The following is a 14,964-nucleotide window of genomic DNA, read 5'->3' as shown; positions in this document are numbered from 1 at the left end:
ACTCGCCTACTAGCTCAGAAGTGGGTCCAGTTTATAATGGACCAGTGGGTCCTTGGCATAAGGAATGGCCATGCTCTGGAATTCCTCCAGATGCTGTAATGACCTCTCTGTGCAACTCTCTACCGAAGAGCGTGGCAATAGAGAATACCTTATTTATTTATTTAACGTTTTTTATATCTGGGTGTATGGAGGCTGTTGGACTATTCCCAGATCGCAAGAAAATGTGGGCTGCTATTCCCCTTAACAATTAACTTCCTTAGGAAAGATAGATTATTTGCAATTGATTCCTTCCGGAGGGAAACTCTACATCAGAGAAGTTTCCCACATCTTCGTTCTGATGGAGGCATATTTACGCATTTGCCAGGAACATCAGCATTTCGTGAACTTGGTCGCTCTGGAACATCATTATCATTTTCAGGCACTGTTCTTTGGGCTGGCGATTGCGCACAGGACCTTCTACAAGGTCATGGTGGTAGTTGCGGCGACTCTGCGCAAAGGAGACACGTATCTGGATGACTTACAGCCATCTCAGACGCTAGAGTATTGCAGTGCACGGTCGGCATGAACCTGGGCAGACTAATTTTGCTGGAGAGTCGCAATTGGAAGTTAATTGTTCAATTCTTGGTGTCGATGGTGGCCACTTTGAACATTATCCCCTGTGAGTTGGCGCACTTGTGGCCCCTTCAGAGCATGTTGCTCTCCCAGTAGCATCCACAGTTGCAGAAGTACATAATGTGATTTCACTTGTCCCTTGTGGTGAGAGTTCTGTTGCAGTGGTGAGTACAAGTGGATCATCTCAGGGAAAGGATTTTCCTGGAGATACCGGGCTGATTGCTTCTCATGTCAGATGTGATCTTTTTGAGTTGTGAGGTTCACTGTCAGATTTGGAAGCACGTGCAGTTCAGCTGGCATGTTTGTACTTCACTGAGTGACCGGAAGCTCTTCTGGTTAGGGTTCTGTCAGACAGTAAATAGACAGTGTTCTACATCAGTCATCTAGGCGGACCCAGAATCTTGTCAACTCATGGTAGCATGCCGGGACCATCTGATATCACGGAGGCATCACAATTCTTCAGTTGGTGGTCCAAGAATGCAAAGTTTTGGTGCTTTCGCTCAGATGTGGCCATGGGATAGTATGTTATAAGCCTGCTCGCTATGAACATGGATAGGCAGGATCTATCACAAGTTTTCTAACCTGACTAAAACTGCATATCTCATTGTTCCAGATTGGCCCCGAAGGCCATGTTTGCAGATTACAGAGGCTGCTAGTGGGCAGTTCTCTCAGCGTTCAGTTCAGAAAGTATCAGGGACCTGTTCCACTCGACGATCCAGGTCAATTTTGTCTTATTGTTGGCCCTTGAGAGGGCTCGGTTATTCTGTAGTGATTTCCACTTTACTCTGATCCAGAAAGTGTTAACATAGAAACATAGAAATGACGGCAGAAAAATACCAATCAGCCCATCCAGTCTGCCCAGCAAGCTCCCACATTTATTTTCCAAAACTTATCTGTTTCACCAACCACCAAGTTCAGGGCCCTTGTTGGTAACAGTTTGATTCAAATTTCTTGCCCTCCCCTGTCATTGATGCAGAGAGTAATGTTGGAATTGCATCAAAGGTGAGCATAAGGCTTAATGGTTAAGGGTAGTAACCGCTGCATCAAGCAAGTTACCCCGATGCTTGTTTACCCAGATTGCACAGATCGATGCCTTGTTGGATGTTGTCTTAATGTAAATCCTCTTTTTCACATTTATCCCTGCTGTTTAAGCAGACATCAATGCTGTATATGAATTGAAAGTGATGTATCAGGCTTAATTGGTTTAGGGTAGTAACTGCCATAATAAGCAAGCTACCCCCATGCTTATTTGTTTACCCAGATTGTGAAGTTCAGAACTTGTTGGTTGTTGTCTGAATGCAAAAAAACCCAAAAAATCTTTCTCACCCAACAGTGGGGTATGAACCCATGAGCCAGAGATTAAAGGTCTCACTCTTTACCATTTGAGCTACTCAGACCTGTTCTACCTCTGTCTTTTTTTAGAGTCAGGGATCTTTCCAGGCCTGGTGTGTGGAGAGATGTCCTTCAATCTCTCAAGGAGAAATTCCTTTACTTTTGGAATTTTTGCCGGAAGGTTTGCTTAAAGGCTTGGTCTTTACCACCCTGACGGTTCAGTAGCAACTCTCGCTTGTTATACCGGGTGAGTTCTTGGTGGACCATTATCTTTTTATCCAGAGATATCCCAAGTCTTGAAGGGAGTTAAGCATTTTCAGCCTCCCTTACAGGTACCGGTGCCACTGTGAAACCTTAATCTGGTCTTGACTGGTGTGGTGAGTCCCACCTTTCATCCACTACGTGGATGTTCCTGGCAATACTTGCTTTTGGAGGCAGTTTTTTCTTGTGATAATCTTTTCAGCATGTCGGGTTTCTGAGCTGCGAGATCTTTCATGCCATGAACCGTCTTGTGTGTGACTCTGGGAGTGGTACGGCTTAAGGCTGTGCCTTCCTCCTTGGTTTCAGAAGTTTTTTGATTCACTCTATTCCCCTACTCACTCAGGAGGGGGTTAGTGTTGAGAGTGGGTTTCATTTTTTGTGTCTTGGCTGTCAAGTGGCATCAGATGAGACACTTGAAGATTTCTGAATCTTTCAGGTAGTCGGATCAATTGTTTATGCTCCATGATGGAGGTAAACGAGGTGATCCGGCAATGGCAGGCATCTATAGCCCATTGGATAAAGAATGGCATCATGGCCACCTGTGTGGATGCCAAGATTTCTTTCTCTAAATACGTTAGAGCGCAATCCACTACAGCTTAGGTGGAATCGTATGGGGAAAATTGCTTATTCTCTTCTGCCAAGGTTTCCCGATCAGATATGGGATCTTCCTTGCACACCTTCCCAAGCATTGCCATTTGGACATTCGGGCTCCGAAGGGTGCAACCTTCAGGCATGCGGTGGTGACTGCACTGCGAGCAGCCTACCACCCTGTTCGAGAGTAGCTTTGGTACATCCCACTTGTGTGGATTGGCCTACCTTGAGTGCAAAGGAAGGAGAAATTACTACTTAACTGATAATTTCCTTTCCTCTAAGTCTCATTTTTCTGCAGTTTTTCTCCCCTGACTCTTACTTCCCACTTCTAGAACTTTCTCCACATTTACTTTGTTCACTGTCTCACCATCTCCCACGGTTAAGTTCCAACTCTGATTCCTCGCCTTCCCCAGTTATCAACTCAGCGATTTTCCAGGTTGCAGTAACGCTTTACGTGTTGTTACTGTGTTACTAACTCTGCTTGTGCTGGTTCCAGTGACTGAACGCTCTTCTGATGCCCTTTAACTTAGCTAAATACCGTAATATTCCCTGTTATCATTACTGTATTACTCATTGTTTTTGCCTTTTCCCCTCTTTTTCTTTAGGGTAATGCAGATTTCCTCCTTGCTAGCCAAAGGCAGTAGGGGAGTGTCATTTAGTCTTCAGCCTTCAGTGCTGTTTTTGAGCCAGCAGAAGCAGTCCTTCATCTTCCTCACTTCACCTCAATAGCATACCCGCACTCTAAAAAAAAAACAAACAAAAAAAACCAACCCGAACCCCCCCCCCCCCCCCAAACAAACCCATTCGAGGCCATATCCCATCCATATCCGTGCTCTAGACAACTCCTCGAGGCCATATCCCAATCCACATCCGCGCTCTAGAAAAACCCCTCCGAGGCCATATCCCAATCCACATCCGCGCTCTAGAAAAACCCCTCCGAGGCCATATCCCAATCCACATCCGCGCTCTAGAAAAACCCCTCCGAGGCCATATCCCAATCCACATCCGCGCTCTAGAAAAACCCCTCCGTATCCGTTCTTGCACTGAGCCGAGTCAATGCGGACAATTTTTTGTAACATACCTCGGCTATAACAAACTGAAGTCTTGTCCTCCATTGTAATTCTTGGGTATTATTTATTAAAGCAGCCAAACTATGCCGTAATAAACATTCTTTGCAACAAACACATTTGAGTTTGGAGCTCAGTTATCGCAGAGGTAGCCATGTAGAATTAGTTTGTCCGGTGCCCTAGCTTATATAGCACTGTACATCAGCAGTTACCTGTGGAGCAATCAAATGGTAAGAGATCGGAAGTGACAGACTATTGCAAAATTAAGAAAAATACAGCAAACTATTATTTACTAATGTAAGGACCTTACAAAAAAGGCATGTACGTGTGACATTTACTCCCTCCACCACTGCAGGCATGCTTTTACCTGCACAGAGACTGGATAATGCTCCAAAGTGTGTGTTCTGGGCTTACACGCATCCTTACCTATGGGAAACGTGCAAAAAATTGCCATCATTGCAGCCCATGAGAAAATCCATTTTATTCTATTTCTTCTTTAATTAAAAATTTTAAGCCACATTTTTTTTTTAGATGGGATACTGAGTTGTTACTTGAAGGAAACAAAATCAACTACAAAATCTCCCAAAAACATAAGACATATATGGGTTTTAGAGCAAGATGCGCATGCACTGACCAACACAGCAATGTAGCAAATTATATATTACGGGGTGGCCAACTCTGCTCCTCAGGAGCCACAAACAGGACTGGTTTTCAGGATATGTACAAGGTAATTTACATATGATAGATTTGCATGCACTATCTCTATCTCGTGCATATTCATTAGGAATAACCTGAAAAAAGGCTGGTATGTGGCCCTCAAGGACTGGCGTTACACACTCCTGCCATAGATAATTGCAACGTTTAAAGAAACCCCCCCCCCAAAACCCTGCATTTTCAGATTGTGAGTGGTTGTCTACATTAATGCTCTGCAGTCATGATGACTCGTTTTTATTGTGCCAGTGTTTTTCTCTTTTGGGTTGGCCTCCTTCAGAGCTTCAGACATGTTGACTGCTGGCCAATCTGGGCATTGTACTTCATCTGCTAAGGGGAAGCAGCTTTGTATCTGTATAGAGGATGAGAGACCAAGACCATTCTAGGGCACACAACACAATATTTGAAAGTTGTTGCATTTTGTCTACTACAGAGCTTTCCAAACATTTCATGTTGGTGACACACATTTTAGACAAACATAATTTCATGACATGGTAATTCAGTCTACTAGCAAACCAGAGGTTAAACGAACGAAATGTATTTCAACAATTTATGTATGTTTCCTTAAATATATATACATAAATAAAATGTTTCACGACACAACCTATCTCATGAAAACCTTTCATTTATATTAAAAATATTTAATATTCCAAAATTAATGTTGTTATAATTTGAGTAACAATAATAAAACAAATTGTCTGTTCCCCACACACTTATCTCTCTCCCCCCAAGCACGTCTGTCCCCCTCACACTCATATCTTCCCCCCAAGCACATGTCTGGCCCCCACACTCATGTACCTTTTCATTTTTATTGCGCCAGTTAAGGGCTTCACTCCCTTCAGGGTTCAAGCCTGCCGTGCTGTATAACACCTTCCATGATCACCAGACACTGTTGCTTGCAGTCAGTACTGCTCGTGGCCAAGCCTCATCAGCAGCAGCAGCCAATGACAGGGACAGCTGGGCTCAAGTCCCACCCACCAAGCCCCAAAAAAACACGATTGACAGCAAAAATCGCCCAATAATAAGCAACCCATGAACTGAAAAAAAAAAAAAAAAGTTAAATTGCTGGAGGGGAACGGCTATGTGGACCGGGCTTGCGCGACACACCTACACACTGCAGGCGATACACTAACGTGTCACGACACAGTTTGGAAAGCTCTGGTCTACTATCTTCAGAAGGAAAGTCAGATGTGGCAGGGAGGAGATTATGTGTAATTAAAACATACCAAGTCATGAAAAACATTTTCACATTTTATTTATTGGTAAATTCTAGATGTATTTCTGAGTTTCGGTCTTAGAAATTCAAGTTACTGATCAGGTGTTTTTGGTTTTTTTTTTTTAGATTGTTTCAAGACGAAATCCAGAGGATGTCCAAGAGGTAACCTGTTGCTGTTGGTTTGCTCGCTTTATTGTTTCATATTTTTCTAGCATAACTAACTAATTCTAGTGAGCATAGAATTTCTGAAGTAGGGATAATGGAAATACATGGGGCAATGTTCAGGGCATTTGTCCGGATAAGTTCGGCACTTAGCCAGGTAAACATTAAGGTTTTGGATTTCTCACATGCCTCTGAGCTATCCGGTTTAGTGATTAGCTGACTAAAACGTAGCCAGATAATCCAGAGGCATTCCGATTAGCTGGATAAATGCCAATATTAGCATTATCCGGCTAAGAGAGCCGGCTAACGTTGACCTTCTGGAAAGTAGGAAACTTATCTGGCTAACTTCCTGATAGCTGGGTATATTCAGCAGCAGGCCTGTGCCACCGAGTATTTGGTAGAAGTTAGTCGGATGCCCCATGGCTGAATATTACCCTCACAATTACCATAGAAATAACTATTCCACAGAAGCTTGCAAATCCTGGGATGTATTTTCATTTTGCTTTCAAAAAGTGACCATCACTCCAGCCGTGTCGTTCACCCCAGGCACGGAGTATTCCTTTTCATCCCGGAGACCAGTCCCACTCCTGCGGGATTCCCCTGCTTGCCAGTAGGTGGAGGCAGAGAACCTTTTCCACGTTTTTGGGTTTTTTTCCTGCTTATGTCTCTAACTCTATAGATTCTGGGATAGCTGGATGGTTCCTCAGTAGTTCTCTGCCTCCGGTTAGATGGTGGTGTATGCCGGAATAGCTGGGACTATTGGGGGGGGGGGGGAGGGGGAAGAGAAAACAGGGACAGATTGCAAGGTAGGCCAGGACTCCAGGGGAAGATCCCTCCTCACCTTCCAAAAAAAAAAAAGAGAGAACAGCAGCCAGTTTGGCCTTGCAAGCAGCCATGTGTGGGGGCTATGTAGTTAGGGCATCAGTCAAATGTCTTCAGCAACTCCAGGAGGAAACACTCTGCATGGGAGAGAGCCCAGGAGATAATATGGCCCGAATTGAGTCGGGGACACCTTCCTGGCAGATGCATTTTATGATTTGATTAGGACTTTGGCCAAGCAGATGGCATCCGTAGTAGTGGCAAGGAGGCACGAGGCGGCAGATGCGCCCTCAGAATCAAGGCTTAGAGACCAGCCCTTCAAAGGATTTACATTCAGACAACATCCAACAAGGCAATGACCTGGGCAGTCTGGGTAAACAAGCATCGGGGTAACTTGCTTGATGCGGCGGTTACTGCCCTCAACCATTAAGCCTTATGTTCACCTTTGATGCAACTCCAACATTACTCTCTGCATCAATGGCAGGGGATGGCAGGAAACTTGAATCAAACAGTTACCAACAAGAGCCCTGAACTTGGTGGTTGGTGAAACAGATCAGTATGGGAAAATAAATGTGGGATATTGCTAGGCAGACTGGATGGACCGATTGGTCTTTTTCTGCAGTCATTTCTATGTTTCTATGACATCTTCTCTTTGGGAAGGATTTAGATACCTTAATGAAGAACTTGGTATATGCAAAGTCACTGTGTCTCTCAATGAATTTAAAGGATTCAGACAGGCAAGGGCGCCAGGTGGTCAGGGATGTGGGCCCCAACAGAGGCAGCCGTTTCGAGCAGCGCAAGGTTGGGTCAGAGATAAAGACCCCAGAGGGCTTGGGGGATTTAAGGGGGCTAATGGATAGTTGGGGAGCCCATTCCAAACCTCTTCCAGTGGGCTGTTGCCTAACACTGATTTTCAAGGAGTGGGCCCAAGTCCCGTCCCTTCCTTCTCGCCTAAGGTACTATCAGAATTTCACTTAAACCAGGAGATTGTTTTACCGGCTCTAATGAGGCCAGAGGAGGAGGGGACATGGGGAGGCCTCACCCACTAGATGTCTGAAGGGTGCTGCTAAATTACTTAAGAGTTACCAGTAAATTCAGAAAGACAGACAGGATGTTTGTCCTGTTAGAAGGCCAAAGAAGGGGCCAAGCAGCATCTAAACCCTCAGTTGCACACTGGTTTAGAGAAGCAATAGTGGCAACATATGTTGCACAGGGGAAGCAGGCCCCAAGGGTTTGTGTGCCCATTCACCAAGGGCACAAGCATTCTCGTGCAGAGAGTAAGATAGCAACACCCCAAGATATTTGTAGCTAAGCCACCTGGTCCTCCTGGGGTACTTTCACAAAGCATTACAGGCTAGATCTGCAAGTGGAAGAGGAACTGAAGTTTAGAAAGATGGTGGTGTGGGCTACTAAGGCCACAACCCACTCAAACTAGTTACTGCTCGGGTACATCCCGCAAGTGTGGACTGGTCTGCAGGATGAAAGGTAAGGTGAAATTTGTACTTACTGGATAATTTCTTTTCCTTTAGTCCTAGCAGACCAGTTCAAGTACCCTTCCCCCAAAAAAAGGACAGGGGTAAGAAATGCAGGACATCAGCTTAATAGACTGGGGCAAGAGGCTAATGAGGAACCATTATGATGTAAACAGAAAAAAAAGTGGAAAAAGTTCTCTGCCTCCATCTATTGGCAAGCAGGGAAATCCCGTAGGTGTGGTCTGGTCTGCTAGGACTAAAGGAATGGAAGTTATCCAGCAAGTACAAATTTCACTTTACATGAGTTTTAAATTGAAGGACTGTAGATTGTTTAATACAGTTTTATGACCTTCAAAGAGCTACTTTCATGCCCTTGCTGCTTTCAGCCGTAACCACAGAGATTTGCAGCATTTATCATATACTTTGTGACAAAGGTTTTTCTTCCAGGACATCACTTTTTGTGAAAGCTCTGCTCCCTGTCCAATAAATTGGAGTTATTGAATATCTGGCAATGCCTTTTATTTTTTTATTTAGCATTGTAGAACCATGGTGGACTATTTCACCCTATCTCTTGTTTTGTATTTTTTGGTTGGCTACAGTATAATAAAATTATTAATTCATGCTCCTGTATAGAATTTGCAAGGTCAGTAGAAACTTAATTTGCATGTCTATAAAAAGGTTTCCTAAAAGTGATTAGAACATTTATCTATTTTCTGTATATATTTTAGTGTTGTACTTAAACTGTACAGAAAGTAATTTTTTTTTTATTTTTCTAGGTCTTATCGAAACTTACTTTTTTTTTTTTTTATTAAGGGAAAGAAAAGAGGGACCCTATTGAGCTAAAGCTGCAAATCATTAAATATCAAAGAACTTCTATATCCAGCATAAGCCAATTCAAATCCCCTTAGATTAATCTTTTACACAGCCCAGGAGTGGAACGTGAATGGTTAAAGCTGCAAGATTAGCAAACTTTTTTTTTAAATGATTCCTGTTGGTGATTAAAACTAAATATCAGATTTTGCCACTCCTTCTAGGAGTGAATTGCAAAAATGTGTATTTGCCTATCCGGATGGCTATTCATTTAGACCTCCTTTCCAGCCTCAAAATGGGTGAAACTACCTTGCTGAAAATATTGACAGTGAATGATGTTTCTTTTTCTGTTTGCTATTGACTGCCTGTTGTATTGGTTAAAACATATAGTTTGGGCGAGCCACTCATTGATTAGAGGTTGTTGCTGGTCGGATAACAGATGGGGATCCTAATAGGAAAGTGTACAACATGCAATGGAGTGGGCAGCTCCTGACCTAAGTTATTGCAAAAGATTTTCTCTATATCCAGAGGGGAAGCTTTTTTTTTCTCCTTTGCCGGTAATAATGCGGCAGTGATGGGGAGCTCGGACAGAACTGGGGTGGGGGATTGTGCCTGAAATGGATTCTGGTGGACTAGCCTTCTATGAAGGATTGACAGTTTTGGAATTTGTGTGGCAGCTGACCAAGATAGTGCATCCACCCATTGCACTAGGATGAGGAATAAAGATTTGTGGCTGGCTGAGGCCAGAGATGCTGTAGATGCAGTGTTCACAGCCCCTGACCAGGGTATCCTTGTCATGTAGAAAAGTGATACCTACTTACCCAGGTTCAAGGTGCCCAGGTACTAGGTTCTGGGAGGAGCTGTGATCTGTCTGAAGATTGATGCTTGGCTAGATGGAAGGGGAAGAGAGGGAAACGTGGGGAAAGCATTCCCAGAGGAGATGCAAAAGAAGACCCACATCACTGTAGCCCAGTTAGGTTTTATATCTTTGTTAAAAGCTTTAGGTGAAGCTTACACTATTATTCGAAACCATACAGTCCCAGGGTTTAAACTAGTGCTGAACTCTTGCTTCGTAGTGGTGGTGTTTATTTCATTTTAAAGCTAAACTGAAAGAAGACATCTGTGCATTGACTAACTTTCTCTCCAGTCTACTCCTGTTTGGTCTGTAATGATTCAAATGAAATAAAAATGCACCTTGTGCATCTTTCAGTTATATTAGACGTATTGTCCTGGAGTTTGCTATATTTTGATTTATATAAAGATTTTTTTTAGGCGTCCAGGTTGGTTTACATTATACATAAGTTATAATTCTTTGTGATAATCTTACCCTACGTTAATTTGGCCATTACATTAGTTTCAGATTTTTTTTTTCTCTCTCTGTGCTGCAGGTGGTAGTTTGGAAGAGGTACAGCGACTTTAAGAAACTGCACAAAGAGCTGTGGCAAATTCACAAAAGTTTATACAGACACACGGAACTGTTCCCACCTTTTGCCAAAGCAAAAGTATTTGGTAAGTGCGCTGTAGCTTTTAACGCTCTTCTTGTCGTTCGGCAGCTGCTGCTGATGGTCTGGCACACCCGGGATGTTTACTTCACGAGGCTCTGCAGGAGGGAACATCTGTTGCTTTGGGAAGGCCCCACGCACAACAAAAGAGCCCAAAGGCGGACCGAGAGCCAGAGAGGTCGTAACGCTGAAAAGAGTTTGCACATCCTCGAGTAACAGTTATCCCTTGACAAAAAGCCAACCTGAAACATAGCACATTGCGATAGATGGGCTCTCATGTTGTGCCATCACAAAGACTTGACAATTTATTTATTTTATTTATTTAAAGGCTTTTATATACCGGAGTTCATGCACTAGTGCATACCACTTTGGTTTACACGGAACAAGGAACAGAAAATTACATCAAACAGATTGAACAATTAAACAAATATACAATTACATCCAACAATTGGGTATAAATAACATGGCTAACTTAGTAGGAACTTAGAGTTAGAGGTGAAGGAGAGAAATAGTACCAAGTGGTAATAGTAATAGTGAATAGTGAATAGTAATAGTGAATAGTGAATAGTAATAGTACCAAGTGGTAATAGAACAATGTTAATAGCTAAATAATAAATATAAATAGTAGCTCTCCTTCTTGTTCTTTGCTCCTTTTGAGGTTTATTTTAGAACAAGTCTGTAGACTTTTTTTTTTTTTGATTGCAAATTTTTATTGGGAAACGAATTATATACCAAGTTACACATGTGGCTGTGAATAAAATCTCTCACCAAGCCTTTGTTACCAGTTGGAGCATTTACATATGTATTATAGTAAATTGTAGCGCTGAAGACCACATGTTTCCAACAAATGTTACACCAGCCCCAGCCATTCTCATCCACTGCCTCTCTTAAAGCCTCTTGTGGCTTACACCCCCTGTGCCAAAACACCCCTTTAACCCTTAGTTTTCTATGCAAACCCTCTAAATTGTATTTAATCTGGCAACTTCCAAGTCGTCCGCGTAAAGCATGCACAGACTTTCCCTTGGAAAATTGCCGTGGGTCACAGTACCCACAGACATTTTTCACCTGCCTTGTGTGCAGGTAGAATATTCGGAATTCCTCATTACAAGGCAGGTGACTCTGGTCCCTTTTTGAATATGCAACGCCACTTCATTCCCCTAGTCTCGTCACCACCTCATTTACACACTCTCTACAACATTTATTGCCCTGGCTCTATACAAATCGGTGGGGAATATATCCATACTCGCCCTTAAACAAAAAAGAGTGTTAATGCAAACTTTACCATCAGTGGCTTTAGAAGGTACAAAGCATTATGTGTTGCAGTCGTTATTAGCAAACAGATGCAGAACTCATCTTTGCCATCACTGTAACAATGAAGAGCTAGCCAGAAAGGGGTAACATGCCTTATTAAGATAGTTTAAACACATCTGAGGCCCATACACAACGGACTTTGTCCGGCTGAGTGCGGCACTTAGCTAGACACACCCCATTTTTTGTCTCTCCTTCCGCTCTCCATTCCTCCTCACTAATTCAGGTATATTCAGTTTAGGACTTATCTGGATAAGTCTGAGGCATATCGGGGTGGAGTTAGCTGGATAACTCTGATATTCAGTATTCGGCTAACTTCAGTTGCATGGAGAGCCATCCTAGGGTTAGCTTGATAACTTTATCTGGGTATATACAGCCTAGTACTCTTCTGAATATCCTGGAGACAAGTTGTGTGCTTACTTTAGCTTGATAACTTGTGTGCTGTCGGACTTGCTGATTTTTTTTTTTTTTTAAATTATTTTGAGTAGGCACCATGCTACTTTTCCAATGGCCGTTCAGGTGTATTTCATCCAATCTTGCCAATAAGCTAACTAGGTATGTTCCCCCCGCGGTCCCTCGGATCTGCCGATAAAGAGCTATGGACTGTTCCACCTGTGAAAAACTGCCACATGCAAACAATTTGTGCCAGAGCCTTTTCTGTTGTTGGCCCTTCCTGTGGTTATTAGGAGTATCACTGACTATAAGACTTTACCTAAGGCAAGTCTTGCCTCACAAATCTGCTTCATTTTTTTGAAGGCGTTAATAAACATGTAGATAAAGGTGAACCGGTAGATATAGTGTACTTGGATTTTCAGAAGGCGTTTGACAAAGTCCTTCATGAGAGGCTTCTAGGAAAAGTTAAAAGTCATGGGATAGGTGGTGATGTCCTTTCGTGAATTACAAACTGGCTAAAAGACAGGAAACAGAGAGTAGGATTAAATGGACAATTTTCTCAGTGGAAGGGAGCAGGCAGTGGAACATAAGATCATAAGAAAATGCCATACTGGGTCAGACCAAGGGTCCATCAAGCCCAGCATCCTGTTTCCAACAGTGGCCAATCCAGGCCATAAGAACCTGGCAAGTACCCAAAAACTAAGTCTATTCCATGTTACTATTGCTAATGGCAGTGGCTATTCTCTAAGTGAACTTAATAGCAGGTAATGGACTTCTCCTCCAAGAACTTATCCAATCCTTTTTTAAACACAGCTATACTAACTGCACTAACCACATGTTAGTTAACCACAAGTGCCTCAGGGATCTGTATTGGGACTCGTGCTTTTTAATATATTTATAAATGATCTGGAAAGAAATACAACATGTGAGGTAATCAAATTTGTAGATGATACAAAATTATTCAGAGTAGTTAAATCACAAGTGGATTGTGAGGACCTTCTGAGACTGGAAAATTGGGCATCCAAATGGCAGATGAAATTTAATGTGGATAAGTGCAAGGTGTTGCATATAGGGAAAAATAACCCTTGCTATAGTTACACGATGTTAGGTTCCATATTAGGAACTACCACCCAGGAAAAAGATCTAGGCATCATAGTGGATAATACTTTAAAATTGTCGGCTTGGTGTGCTGCGGCAGTCAAAAAAGCAAACAGAATGTTAGGAATTATTAGAAAGGGAATGGGGAATAAAACGGAAAATGTCATAATGCCTCTATATCGCTCCATAGTGAGACGGCACCTTGAATACTGTGTATAATTCTGGTCGCCGCATCTCAAAAAAGATATAATTGCAATGGAGAAGGTACAGAGAAGGGCGACCAGAATGGTAAAGGGTATGGAACAGCTCCCCCGTGAGGAAAGACTAAAGAGGTTAGGACTTTTCAGCTTGGAGAAGAGACGACTGAGGGGGGATATGATAGAGGTGTTTAAAATCATGAGAGGTCTAGAACAGGTAGATGTGAATCGGTTATTTACTCTTTCGGATAATAGAATGATAGGGGGCACTCCATGAAGTTAGCATTTAAAACAAATCAAAGTAAATTCTTTTTCATTCAGTCCATAGTTAAGCTCTGGAATTTGTTGCCAGAGGATGTGGTTAGTGTAGTTAGTGTAGCTGGTTTCAAAAAGGTTTGGATAAATTCTTGGAGAAGAAGTCCATTACCTGCTATTAATCAAGTTGACTTAGAAAATAGTCACTGCTATTAATTGCATCAGTAGCATGGGATAGACTTAGTTTTTGGGTATTAGCCAGGTTCTTATAGCCTGGATTGGCCACTGATGGAAACAGGATGCTGGGCTTGATGGACCCTTGGTCTGACCTAATATGACATTTTCTTATGTTAATTGAAAGCCCATTGCTTTCAACTGGCTTTCACCTATGGGGCAGATTTTAAAAGCCCTACGCATGTCGAGCCTATTTTGCATAGGCCTGGCGATGCGCGCAAATCCCCAGGACGCGTGAATGTCCCAGGGCTTGAAAAAAGGGGAGGGGCGTGGCCAGAGGCCTCCGAAGGTCCGCTGCGCGCAACCCAGAGGTAGGTGCAACTTATAAAACAAAAGTTAGGGGGGAGTTTTAGGTAGGGCTGGGGGGCGGGTGGAAGGAAAGTTCCCTCTGAGGCCACTCAAGAGGGAACGGTGAAAGCCATCGGGGCTCCCCTAGGGCTCGGTGCGCGCAAGGTGCACTAGTGTGCACCCCCTTGTGCGTGCCGACCCCGGATTTTATAACATGTGCGTGGCTGTGCGTGCATGTTATAAAATTGGGCGTACATTTGTGCCCTATGTTATTATAGTTAATGTATGATGATTAATGTATGATATTGTTTTAGTGTATGTTTTGTAATTTGTTTATTTGCCTGTATTTTTTATTTTTGTAAACTGCTTAGCACAGTTTATCTGACATAGGCGGTATAAAAAATAAATATAATAAATTTATGGAAAATAATGTGCGGAGATTAGAGAATCCTGTTTCCCATGTTATTTTCTGCTCCTGCCCAGAACGAGTCCCCCAGATGTGACTAACAGTATGTGTGCTGTAGAACCCCCACGCGTTCGTAAGTGGGTCAAGGGGATAAGTCACTGTTTACCCCAGTTGTAAGTGGCCCTTCAAATGATCAGTATAAACCGCTTATGTCTTGGCAGTTGAAAAAT

General features: G+C 42.8%; 1 protein-coding gene across 3 annotated transcripts in view; it reads left to right on the top strand.

The window, feature by feature from the left end:
- The window catches only part of RPS6KC1 (ribosomal protein S6 kinase C1), a 287,188-nt gene that overhangs the window by 15,638 nt on the left and 256,586 nt on the right, over positions 1–14,964 (top strand). For all 3 annotated transcript variants that reach the window (XM_029593219.1, XM_029593217.1, XM_029593218.1), the window contains exons 2-3: positions 5,917–5,952; positions 10,442–10,562. In XM_029593219.1, the coding sequence (XP_029449079.1) occupies positions 5,917–5,952; positions 10,442–10,562 (157 nt within the window). The remainder of the gene's footprint in view (positions 1–5,916; positions 5,953–10,441; positions 10,563–14,964) is intronic.

This window comes from Rhinatrema bivittatum, chromosome 3, assembly GCF_901001135.1.
Source record: "Rhinatrema bivittatum chromosome 3, aRhiBiv1.1, whole genome shotgun sequence".
NCBI classification, from domain to species: Eukaryota; Metazoa; Chordata; class Amphibia; order Gymnophiona; family Rhinatrematidae; genus Rhinatrema; species Rhinatrema bivittatum.
This window is presented reverse-complemented; position numbering and strand designations above follow the sequence as displayed.